This window comes from Kogia breviceps, chromosome 16 (genome assembly GCF_026419965.1).
Source record: "Kogia breviceps isolate mKogBre1 chromosome 16, mKogBre1 haplotype 1, whole genome shotgun sequence".
Taxonomy (NCBI): domain Eukaryota; kingdom Metazoa; phylum Chordata; class Mammalia; order Artiodactyla; family Physeteridae; genus Kogia; species Kogia breviceps.
The window spans coordinates 26,782,192-26,795,195 of NC_081325.1; the positions used below are offsets into that span (position 1 = coordinate 26,782,192).

The window sequence follows — 13,004 nt, forward strand, 5'->3', positions numbered from 1 at the left end:
CTGTGTGAGGTGTGACTCAGGTCTGGCTAGTCACAGCATCAAGTTCAAGGTTGGTGCAGGAATACAGCACCTGATCCACTTCCATCCACAGACGTCAGGCTGAAGGCAGCCCAGCATAGTGATTAGGGGTCCAGACTCTGGATCCTGACTCCTGGGTCCCAATGCTCCCTCTGTTACTAACTAGATAAATGGCTTGTGCAAGTTACCTCGCTCCTCTGTGTCTCGCATAATGCAGGATTGTGGTGCAGTCAATGAATAACGTAAGGAAAGCCCTTAGATCGGTGTCTGGCATGAAGTGAGAGCTCTGTCAGTTATTATCATCTGGTGAGGAAAGAGCAGTGCTCTTTTCTGTTGAATTTGAAGCCAGTCTTGGACCTGCCGAAGGCCATCTTGCTGCCATGTGGAACTGGAGAATAAAACCACCTGGAAGAGAGGTGGTGATGGAGAGATACTGACCCTTGGTGATACTTCTGGTTGGTTTGAGTACCTATGAGTTAGCGTCTCAGTCAGTTGTAATGAAAGATTCACAACCAGTACACCTTCTAGTAATGTTTCCCTTCAGTTTGATGTGTATCTCTTCCTTGCTTCAGGTGTCTATGACTTGTCTGAGTCCTTTCCCTTAACATGTCACAATTCCTGAAAGCACCAACCAAGCAACCTGGCTTGTTTTTCTGTCATTGTTTTTGTTCCCTCAACTCCCCTACTTTGGTGCGTTGGGCAGGAGAGTCTCAGAGCTCTATTCTCTACTCATCCTCAGAGTCGAGAGCAAGGTCAACCTTTCAGTGCTTTGTCCCAGGCCAAACTCTCGTTCTTTCCTGTTTTGTTGCTTTGACACAAAACACACGCCTCTTCACACATTATTGTTCCGTCTCCTCACTGCATTGTCAAGTGCTGCTTCAGAACAGGAAAGAAGAGGAGATGGGAAAGGACGAGGCAGATGTGTGTGCCAAGCAAATCCGCGGCAGATCCTTGCCCTCTCCAGATCCAGGATGGTGATCTCCACTCACTCGTTTCTCCCAGCACTCTGCGCTCCCATCTCAGTCCTCTGATACCCCAGGGGACAGAGAGCTGTCGTGAATGGTTGGCATTTTCTCCCGTGATTGTACCCACTCAGTTCCTAGCACAAGGTTTGACCCCTGCAGATGCTCAGTCAGTGCCTGCTTCTCATACTGACCAGCTCTTCCTCCTCCACACTGGAGACAAGGAAGCCAGGCTGAATGAATACAGGGAACAGTTTCGAGCCGCACCCGAGGGAAACACCTCAGTAAAGGAGGAGGAGACAGAAGGTTGGGATGTGGGGAAGCGATGTGGAACAGCGGGGATGGGAAAAAAACGGGGAAGAATTTCAATCAGTGGTGATGTCACTGGCCTCACCAGCTGTCCCCGCTGACCTCGCCAGCTTCTTGGCTGTCTTCCCTTCCCTCACGCTTCTTGCCCAGCCACGCTGGGTTTCTCTGGGTCCTCGGATACAGCCAGCTCTCTGACCTCTGGGCCTTCACAGCTATTTCCTTTGCACCCAGCAAACTCTTACGTCAGGTCCCAGCGTGGGTGTCATTTCTTCTGGGAGATTCCGTTCACCTCAGGCTGTGGTTAGGTCCTTGCCATTTGTACCTGGAACTCCCTCAACTTGCCATCACAACACACATCACACTTGACCTTTGTTATTTATGAGGTTGTCTTTCTCCACTGTTAGCCTGTGCACCCCAGGAGGACAAGGATGCTGTTTATTCTACATTAACGACTGCTGTAGCCCAGCAGCACATTTCTTAGCCATCTTAGGCCCTCAGTGGATGTTTGTTGAGTGATAAACTCTGGCGTGAATCTTAAAATATTCTTAGGGCCAGAGATGATAGTTGTAGATCTTTCCTTTTGCAATGAATTATACCCGTTGAATCGGGTGCCTTCTTTCCACCCTGCCACACGATGCTAGGTGAGGGCATCCGTCCATTTATATGTAGATGCACAGCATATCTGAACAAGAGCCATCAGCATAGAGTCACCCAGAGGTAATGCTGTCAATACAGATTCTTGCCTTGTGAAACAGAAAATTGGGATAGTAATCCACTTAACTCAAATGTGATATTATTCTCTAATATAAAATGATTTATTTTTTCCCTCCAAAAGGCAACTATGTTACCCAGAAAATTACTTCAGCCCCTCACTTCACATCGGGTGACGTTGCATGGGTGTTGCTAGTTACCCTGAATGGATCTGGGGACTGACTTATGGCGCAGCTGATTCTACAGCCCATTACCTATCTTCCAAGCTGTCTAGTCTCAGAAATTCACTTTCTGTTACAGTAGCGTCACTGTGTTCTGTCTCCCTGACCTCTGCAGTCTTACTGGGAAAACTGGGCAGCACTGAAAGTCAAGGAAGTGGGGGGAAGAGAGGGACAGAGGCATCCTATAAATGGAAGAGGGGTCCTTTACTGTGACAAGTGGCACTGCATAAAAATGATGTGTGCATGCACGATAGCTTTCTTTCTCTTCTCCTTCTGACACTTGGGAGTTTACTTTCTCATAGCCAATCATCTCCCTTAGCCCAGAAATTACAAACGACGCAGAGAGAAAATAGCAAGTGAGTAAGTGAGAGAATTTCTGAGTTTGGCAAGCCTAGGCAAAGTTAAAACAATGATGACTGGTGCTTGTATAACAGTTTTCAAAGTTGACATTTGAGGTTTACAGTGCTTTCGTTAATGACATGTTTGAGTGGAGAAACAATAGCATTCAAGTTAAGTTCAACTAAAGACTCAAAATACCTTTATAGTTTTTTGCTTTTTCTTGTCTTCCTGAGACAGGCAGAGAGAAATCTCTTCCTCGTGGCAGTGTCTATGACAACAAACTCATTTCATTTTCTTACTTTTATGTACATGATAGGCAACACTGAGGGACTTTTGATACCTTTTCTACCTACATAATTAAGCTACTGGAGTCTGCCTCCCACTCCTGAAATGATTTGAACCCATGCCAAGTTATCCTGGGATATAAGGGCAAGACTGCGGGTAGGGACTGGACATAGTTAATAAACCAGAGACTAAGAAAGAATCATGTTGTCTTAATCTTGGATAATCAATCATTCATCTTCATAGACTGTAACTCTAGTCTTTGATGGGAGAAGTTGTGGATTCAGGAGGATGAATTTCAAGGGAAGCAAGAGAAGGTGAAGCTCTAAATGCACAGGTATTTTTTAGTGCTCATCATGGGCAGGGCATGACTAGAGACACTTGGAGGGAAGAAAGGATGTAAAAGGCAATCCTTGCTCTCATTGTAGGCTGACACAGTAGCACAAGCACTTGTGTGATTATAACTCAAGGCAGAGTCTTGTCCTTATTGACTGTCTTAAAGTTAATTTCAGTCTTGGAAACCCAAACTCAGCAGGATAATCGCAAGGGAAACCCATTTAGGAAAAACCCCATGTGATAAGCCTATGCCTTTTAATTTTTAATGCAAAAAGAGGTCAGCTATTTTCATAACTCAAGAGCCAAAGTGTTTTCAGTAATTCTCTGGTTAATATAACATATTGTCTAGGGGACTTTTTTTTTTCCCTAACAAATTTGATTAATCAAGATATTTGAAGACTCTAGACTTTTGTGTGTGTGTTTTTGTTCTGAATTAATTGTTTAAAGATCCTAAATAATGTGGATATTTTCTAGCACTTCCACTCATTAGTCTGTGTAAACCGTGTCTCTATAGCTCTTAAAGCAATGACTTCTGAACTTGAATGGTCAGTAGAATTGGGTGGATGACTTTATAAAAATACAAATTTGCAAGCCCAGTCCATGTCTATCAAGTAAGGATCTCTAGGAGTTAAGCCCAGGTATGTATGTTTTTACAAAGCTTCTCAGATAATTCTCATAATTAGCTGGCTTCAAGTCTAGGTTATACTCTATGACAGAGACTCTTGTGCAGCATTTTCAAAACCAGAAATGTATGAGGGATAAGAGTGTGTCTTTTGATGTTGGTTAGATAGTCCTGGGTTGAATAGTAGTTTCACCACATTTCAACTGCCGCATGACTTTAGGCACCTTTCTTATAGCCTCATCTGTAAGATGGAGTTCATACTTCTACGTAATGAATAGGATGGCTGTGCAGGTCGGTTGTTAAAAAAATGAATTCAGCCCAATCACATCAAGGAATAGGGCACTTAATAAAAGTTAGCTGTTATTATTAATAGTGTTTTAATGTTTATGTTCATGTTATATATTTGCATTGCATAGTTAAATATTTTTATTAAATGTCAATCTCTTATAGACATAGCATATTCAGAATTTTCTGTAAATAACTTTTAAGGACAGGCGCTACATAGTTCTCCATCATTTTCCATTGTGTTGGCCTTTAGGACAATGCATGGAACATATTAACTGCTCAATAAAGTAATCAGATTCATCTACTGAAAATCTCCACACCTACACAAATATTCCTGACTTTGTGAGTACGTATTGGGCAGTGATGAAAGTTAAAGAGAACATCTCAGAGGTCTGTTCCCATCCTTTAGGGTTGACCTCTGAAGGATATGTGGGTACACATCTGGTATACCCACTTAGCCTACCTGAGTTTGTAAGGTAGAAACATTGGCTAAAATAATCAGCTAGGAAACTAAGGAGGCAAAACGCTCTGATATTAGAGGAGTAATGAAGAGACAAACACTTAGGGAGCATTTGTTTCAGTGCAAGGTCACTGTTCATTAATACTTGTACAGATAGCTTATTAACCACCCAGAAAATTCACTTCAAGTTTTCAAGCTACATAATACTCAAGATCACTGCCTGAATATAGATTAGGAGATGGGGGCTTGTTGCTCAGAGAGCTCAGACAGGGTTGTAAACCATAAGCTTCATCGATTCTGAAAGTGGAGATTATCCCATGGAAGATTTATCCCACCTTCCCGCCCTCTGCTCCCCCACGCTGCAACCCCAGGACAGGAGACTTCTCTTTCCAGCCTATTGCTGAAAGCCTGAAAGAGGGATTCTGGATTCTAAAAAACAGTGCTCTACAAAAGAGGTGCCAGTTGGAGGATGATGGAGAGTGTCACCTTCTGCGGTGGGAAACTTCACTCTGGAAACCCACTGAAAAATGAAGACCTTGGGGCTTGGCCAGCCTTCCAGGTCTGCTCCTTTAGGCATATTTTCATCCCCTATAGAGCCTAGTGTAGCATCTCCTTGCCACATTGTAGCACTACATTGAATGAATGAATGGAGTCACTCATTCTAGTGTGAATTTTTTTTTTTTTTAATTTTAGCTACCTGACTCTCACGCCCAACTCATTATCTAATGGGGTGTCGGGGGCGGGGTAGAAATGGACTCACCACAATTCAGATGTGCAAGATAAAAATAGTGACTATCTTCTAATCAAACTTGCCTTACCTGGAAGCCCCCATCCTAATGGTGGCTGCAAAACCTTCAGTTTGCCAGTTACATACAGGTCAGTATCTTCTGTAGCAAATGAATCTGGATTACTGTACTAGTTTGCTAGGATTTATGTTGTAAGCACTCAGTCCAAAGTTCAAACTTCCTGTCTGTTCCTCTCCACACAGAGGGCTTCTGTTCTTTGCAAATCCCATACAGGTGCCACCTGATTCTTGTGTCCACGTGGGAGCAGGGGAAGGACCTTTGTTTTTTACCTATTGTCTTCTGGGATTTTGTCTGCATTCCCTGCGATGTCTCATTCCATCTGATCTCTGAGCAAGAAAGTGGGTGCCCTGAAGCAAGTGGGGGTCCTGTCTTGTGCTGTGGATTTTTTTGCCAGCAGCTGCTGCTCAAGTTGGGGGTGCTCGCCTCTGGTCATGAGTTTCCCCACCCTGTGTGCTCTGCCCTGACCCAGGCCTCTTCTGCTTCAACTTCGCACAGCACTTGCATATCACCCACGGGAGCATATGAGGGGTTCCGGATGTTGGACTGTGCAGAATCAGGTGTGCTAGCTCCATCCATCCACCTAGACAGCTACCCTAGTCCGTTCCACTTTTACTCCAGTCCCATTTGGGACCATAGTGCACTGGTATCATGAGCAACTCAGGACTTGTCTTAGGGGCTTGCAAATTTCCAGAGACGGAAGGGGCAACACTTGTAAAGGGGGGTTCTCTACTGCATTCCTTCCACGGAAGTTCAACTCTGAGGTTAGGGATGGTAGAAATGTAAGGTGGTCCTAATTCTTCTCTCCTTTCTTGTTTTGTCTCCTCTCTTTTCTTTCTTCCTCTTCGTCCCTGTCTCTGTATACTAACTCAGCTCTCTCCCATGACTCTTGAAGGGTCCTCCACCCCCTTTCAATCTGACAAGAGGCACCCTCAATCCCATCCTTCTCCTTCCCTAGGGAAGTCCTCATCAATCCCTTCCCTGGCTGCAAGGAATGGTGAAAGGACTGTCAGGAAAGAATCTGGATTACTGTGTAGTTTCTTAGGGCTGCCATAGCAAAGTATCACAAACGAAGGGGCTTAAACAACAGAAATGTGTTGTCACACAATTCTAGAGCCAGAAATCTGAAATCAAGGTGTTGGCAGGGTTGGTTTCTTTTGAAGGCTGTGAGGGAGAACCTGTTCCAGGCTTACAGATGGCCATCTTCTCCCTGTATCTTCACATCACCTTCCCTCTGTGTGTGTCTGTGTCCAAATTTCCTCTTCTTATTAGGACACCAATTGTATTGGATTAGGGCCCACCCTAAAGACCTCGTTCTAACTCGATTACTTCTGTAAAAGCCCAGTCTCCAAATAAGTTCACATTCTGAGGTTCTAGGGATTAGGATGTAAACAAATGAATGGGGGGAGCACAATTCAACCCAAAACAATTACCAAAGAGGGAAAATACATTGGTAAGCATTTCAGAATATTCCTGTTATCCCACGACTTTATATCTGTGTGCTAGGATGAAGTGAGGAAGCTGTCTGTGCTTCTGTGCTCTGTGGAAGACTATTTTTTGATGGCTTTAAACGAACTTGAAAGTTGCCTTATCATTTTCTTGCACCGTCACTAAGGGGCATTTTAAGGTAATAATTCAATCACTGAAATTTTGTACTGGGGTATCAGTGGAAGTGGCAGACCTTGGCCTACAGAGATTCCTGAGCTTTTAGAGGATGAGAAAAAGGGACCAAGAGATGGAGCTGATGTTACATTTTTTCTAGGAAGCCCTTAGCATCTTATGAAAATCTGCCCCATCTTGGTATGAGGCTAGATATGTCAAGGAGACAGTTTTGGCGCATTTGTAGGTCCACTTAAATATGGAAACTGAGAGAGAAAGGGGAGTCAGGGATGATCCCTATGATTTCCATTTGAATAACTGGATTGTGGTGGAAACGGTGGTGGAAGATGAAGAATTGATTGGCTTACTTTTGACATGTGTTTGGTCTTAAGTGCCTGAGGAACGTTCAAGAAGAGGTGCCCCATAGGATAATCCGTGGCTCTGTGCTTTAAACATAGCATGTTTAGTCTCAACTGACAGTGCAAGTGGACATTATGATCTCCATTTTACAGATGAGGAACTGAAATTCCCAGAGGTGAAGTAGCCTACACAAGGTCAATGTGAGAACTATTGGATTCCAAGCAGAAGGACCTGAAATGGTTCCATTCACTTTCTCACAGATCCAAGACAAAAGCAGCCCAGGGACCACTGCACTGTGCTCAGGACACATTCCCTGCCTTGGCTTGCTTCATCTCGGATCTGGAACCTCTACACATTACCCCCTTAACATGAGCTCTGGCAGTGTTAATGTTTGAAACAACAGGGGAGCCTAGAATCACTACTTGTTAGTCATATGTTAGGAAATACACTCACCATTTAGTACAATCTTAAATGTATTCTAAAAGGCCATAATAATTAGGTTAGAATTCACCAGAATCTTGGAGAAGAACTCTCCACTTCAAGAGTTTATAATTTGTCCAGTTTTGTTAAATTTCTTTTAAAGTTAAAATTTGTAAATATTTTCTCCTTGGAAGATAATCCACATATTATATGGTTAAAAATGATATAATGTCAATTTTGTATAATTTAAGTTATAGAAAAGAGAAATCTAGTGACTTCTAACTCAAGCACAGTTTCAAGCCAAGATAAGAAATTCTGTGGGCCATTAGTTCCTAATGGACATTAGGGACTTAGTTCTTTTTTTTATAAGTATGTAAACTGTCAAGATACTGAGATTTAAACAACGACGCAGTTATCTCCAATCTGCATCCTGAGGCATTGTCTACAATAAGTGACTTGATACATGAATTTTAGGGAATGCTGAAAGTCACTGGATGTTTGTTGATAGAACCCAAGCTCATTACCCTCTGAGAATGGGATACAAAATATAGTCAAGAGCTGATTCTAGATTTTGGCTGGAGCATTACTTTAGGAGGTTGGTGCCATGATCTGGATGTTCCTTTCTAACAATAAACCTGAAAGAAAGAAAGGCGTCAGAATAGACTATTATAATGTTTTCTACTTGAGGAAGTAAGGCAGTGAAATGCCTTCCCTGCAGACACAGATGTACGTGGGTGAATGCAAAAGGCAGAAAATTGAAAAGAGATGGAATGACATACTATCTGCAGCTGAAAGTGAGCAAAGCTCCAAATGCAAGTTATTTGCTTCTAATTTGAGTTAGAGTTGAATATTTATTTTTTAAATAGTAGGTACTATGATGTAGTTTTAAAGAACCTGAACTTTGTGTTCAGAAAGACCACCCTAAAAATTCCACCAAGTACCATCTCCATGACCTTGGGCATATTTCCTAACTTTTCTAGGCCTGAATTATCTCAACTTGTAAGATGGAAATAATGTTTACACTTACTTCAAAGTGTTGTGAGCATTAAATGCAATTATGTTGGTAAGGTGCTTAGCCTAACATCTGGTCCATGACACACACTCAGGTAACATAAAAAATTAAAATTCTTTTCATTTGGACAAATCTAGTAAAATTCAGCTGACATCTCATTCCTAGGTCTCTTGGTTCTCTCTACTCTACCTTCTACTGGAAAACCACTAGTTGCTCCTGGGGTCTGGCCCATCCAGGTGTCCTACTTGATGAATTCTCTTCTCCACCCAGCCATTGTATAATATATTCTTGAAAATTGTTAAGAAAGTAGATCTTAAATGTTACCACCACACACACACACCACACACACTCACACAAACACACACATGCGGTAATTATGAAAGGGGATTGAAGTGTTAACTAACCTTATTGTGGTAATCATTTTGCAAATTAAATGTGTATCCAATCATCACATTGTATACCTTAAACTTATACATCTTATATGTCAATCGAATGATGAAGGGTGATTGCCTGGATTTGCATCTCAGCTGCATCACTTAATACCTGTGTGTCTTTGAGTGAGTTGCTTAACCTCTCTAAACTCAATGATCTCATCTGTGAAATGGGGATAATGATTGTATTGGTCCTGCAGGATTGTTGTAAGAATTAAGTAAGATCATATATGTAAATTATTTGACTGACACACTAAGTGCTTGATAATGTTGGCTGTTGTTCTATATATTTCACTGTTTAGATACAAAGCAGAAGAGAGGCCACAATCCTTGGGCATGTGAGACAAACATAAGAGAAAAATTACATCATGACTCTTCATAGACAGTGAATACTCTCATAGCAAGTGGTGAATGTCCCAGCAAGGCCAAGTTGCAAAGTATGCCAAATAAGTGATTGAGCCATGTGTTGTGATAACATTTAGATAAACAGAAGAATGAAGGAGACACATCCATTGGGGATTGACACAAACAAAGAAGAGGCATGATTCTGGAAAATGTGTGCCCATCTGTACTAAAATAGCAATTTTCAAACCATTTCCTTAGAATATAGTACACTAGACCATAGATTTAAGCCCCCAAATCAATTTTGCCTATTTTTATAAAATCCCCCCTCCCTTTACACCAAATTAAGTCCATGGATAAAATTTTCTCAACTTGCAAGTTTTTAATCCCAGTTTTTTTTTTTTTTTTAAACAGGGGCTGGCTCCCACTGCTCTGGAACCAAACGATGCTTAGCAAATGAATTTTCAACAGAAAACTATGCTAACTGTGGCAGATCCCGTTGGTTGGCTGGCACACTTGTCCTTCATTTTTATTGTCTTTCATGAAAGACAGTAGACACTAAATGTTCATATCAACTTCTCTTGACAAAGTGCTTTTGCTTTCCTGCTGGGGATAGACAGGGCTGGTGAAATACTTTCTCCTGTTCCTACTGCCTTGAATGCAGACATACTCCTGGAGCTGGAGCTGTAATCTTGGGACCAAGAAGGAGATGCCAAGAGAACTACAGAGATACTGGCCCTGGCATCAGGGATCCACCAAAATAATGCCATCAGCCACCAGGTTAGCGCAAAAACCAATCTTTTTTGTTACTTATGTTAGTAACAGTTGAGGTATAAAGTTTTGAAACAGATAACTTTTTACACCACTTAAGAGTTCCCTTATGTACTAAACAGTAAGTCAGGGACTTTGAGTCTTTTATCTAAATTATCTGTGTGACCTTGGCTAAGTTACTAAACCACTGTTTTCTCATTTATAACAAGACCATTATACAAACCTATCTTATAGGGATATCATGAGTTCTAGTAAATAAGTCTAAAGTGCTTCATAAATGCTTAATGATGCTAGTGATCAGCAAGCAGAACCACTTTTATAGGACACAGAAATGAGCTCCCCTGAAGAAGGTAACAGCAAAACACAGATAGGAAATAGTATTTCTTACAGGGAGAGAGTATGCATCTAATTGAAGACTAAATGGAGAAGATGATGGATGGTGTCATGATTGGGTTTATTCCGAGTGCAACTGAAGACTCATCTGTAGAAGATGAGACATTTTATTTTCTCTTCAAATTGTACAGCACAGGAAGTCATGGCCAGGGGAATGTTAGCTTATTTATCTCTGCAACACAGCTCACCTCTTAACCTCCTTCTTCGAATTTTGCTTACATTTTTATTTCTACAATAAAGAAAAAGAATTGAGATGTAAGGAGTTAGAGATAGAATGGATGCATTAAAAAACCATGTAATTTCAGAAAGCATTCAAATTACATCTTAAACCAGCTTCAAATGCAGTTATACCTGCTGAGAGCCTGTTTTGTTTTTGATGTGAATTCTTAGGTGTGGGATGGTGGATTATCCAGCGGGGGCTTTGCCGTGTAAATTCGCCAGAAAACTGCCAGCACCCTGTTCTTCTTCAATGGTGAGACTTGGATGAAATCAGGTAAAATTTTCAAATCCTCTAATTTCCTTTTGCCATTTTGCCTTTTTCTTATTGTTAGCAGTAATCTTGTTCCCTTTGATATCCTTTTTACTATTTAAAAATCTACACCTGAACAGAGAAGCCAAGGTATATGTTTCTGCGAATCCTCAGAATTGCTCTGTCCATATTACATGCATTTCAGTGTCTTTGGGCCTGGATATTTCAGTTGAATAGACATGTGCCTAATGAGGCTGAGTGTATGGTTCGATCCTAGTTAATGACGTAGCTGGATTTTCACAGAGAAGAATTCCATTTATTAGGTGAAAGCTACGGTTTCAATTTGCAAGTATGTTCTGTTGATTCCCAAGTGTGAGCGAGTGTGTTTCCATTGCTGAGAAGACAGCTCAAGGCAACAACTTCTGATGCAGGAAGGAAAGGATTAGCACATACAACCTCACAGTTAATTCAAGAAGAGTGAGCATGAAAAGTGAAGGAAACTGTAGTCTGGGCTTTAGTCAGTCTTACCAAACTTCCATTTGGACCTTCTCTTTCATTCTGACTGGTGAGGCAGCCTAGATTGACCTGGACTAATCGTTTCTCTGGGGCCCAGTGAATCCATACCTGGAAGAGGAAAGTCACCGCGATGAGTTCATGTTCGAAAAGCAGTTGCTTCCTCTGGCACGTGCTCAACCCTCCCTGCCAGTCCCCCCTTTTCTTTAACCCAGGCATTGTTTAAGGGACCTGCTGACCCACTGCTTGAGATTCCCTTAACTTTTGCTGACTTATACTTTACTCCTTTCTCTCTGGATATAGAAGACTCTCTTTCCTTTTCATTGAAAACATATGAGTGCCCTCTCCCTATTAGTGACCTGTGTCTTTCTGGCCCATCAGAGTAGGTAGGCTGAGGATGGATGCTGGCACTCTCTAACAGTCTCAGACATACCTTTAGCTGACATACTTAGTAGGTATGTATATTACAAAGAATTGTTTTCCAATGTCAAATGGCAAACTTTCCCTCACTTCTACTTTTTTTATGCCAGCGTTAAAAAAATCGTAAAAATTTTTATGAAATACAGACAGGGTCCGACGTATAATTTTTCGACTTTATGGCAGTGTGAAAGTGATGTGCATTCGGTAGAAACCGTCCTTTGAATTTTGATCTTTTGCCAGCCCAGTGATATGTGGTCTGATACTTATTCATCGTGCTGGGCAGTGGCAGCCCTTCCCGGTCAGACACGTGATCGTGAGGGCAAAAAATGGATACACAACCATTCTGCATCCATACAACCAATTCTGTTTTTTCACTTTGAGTATAGTATTCAATAAAGTATGTGAGATATTCACCTCTTTATTATAAAATAGGCTTTGTGTTAGATGATTTTCCCATCTGTAGGCCAATGTAAGTGTTCTGAGAATGTTTAGATAGGCGAGGCTATAATGTTTGGTCTATTTAGGTGTATTCAACCCATTTTGGAGTTATGATACTTTCAATGTATAATGGTTTATTGGGATGTAACCTCATGGTAGGTCAAGGAAGACTTGTATTTGTTTACTATTTATTTCTTTTTAATGTACATCTAGTTCTTTAGGTACATGAAGTAGCTTTGATTGTTCAGAATAGTTCCCCTTTCTTTGCTAAAACACAGACACACACACTCACCTTTCTTCTCCTAACATTCATTCTTCCTTTAAACTAGCTTATTATATCTAAGTGGGTGCCAGGGTTTAAAAATACTCAGTGTATTGTTTGTCATAGTTTCACTAAAATAATTTTCTTGTTTATATGAGTTCTTAAAAATGTAAGGGTAATGGATGTCACCATGTTTCATATTAGTAATTCAGTGCTTCATAAAGGA

The 13,004-nt window shown here is 41.3% G+C and overlaps 1 protein-coding gene across 1 annotated transcript in view; it reads left to right on the top strand.

The window, feature by feature from the left end:
- The window catches only part of LOC131743546 (protocadherin-8-like), a 175,518-nt gene extending 165,434 nt beyond the window's left edge, over positions 1-10,084 (top strand). The window contains 1 exon segment of the mRNA XM_059042349.2: positions 9,927-10,084. Coding sequence (XP_058898332.2) covers positions 9,927-10,057 — 131 coding nt within the window. The 3' untranslated portion in view covers positions 10,058-10,084.
- The last annotated feature ends 2,920 nt before the right edge of the window (positions 10,085-13,004 follow it).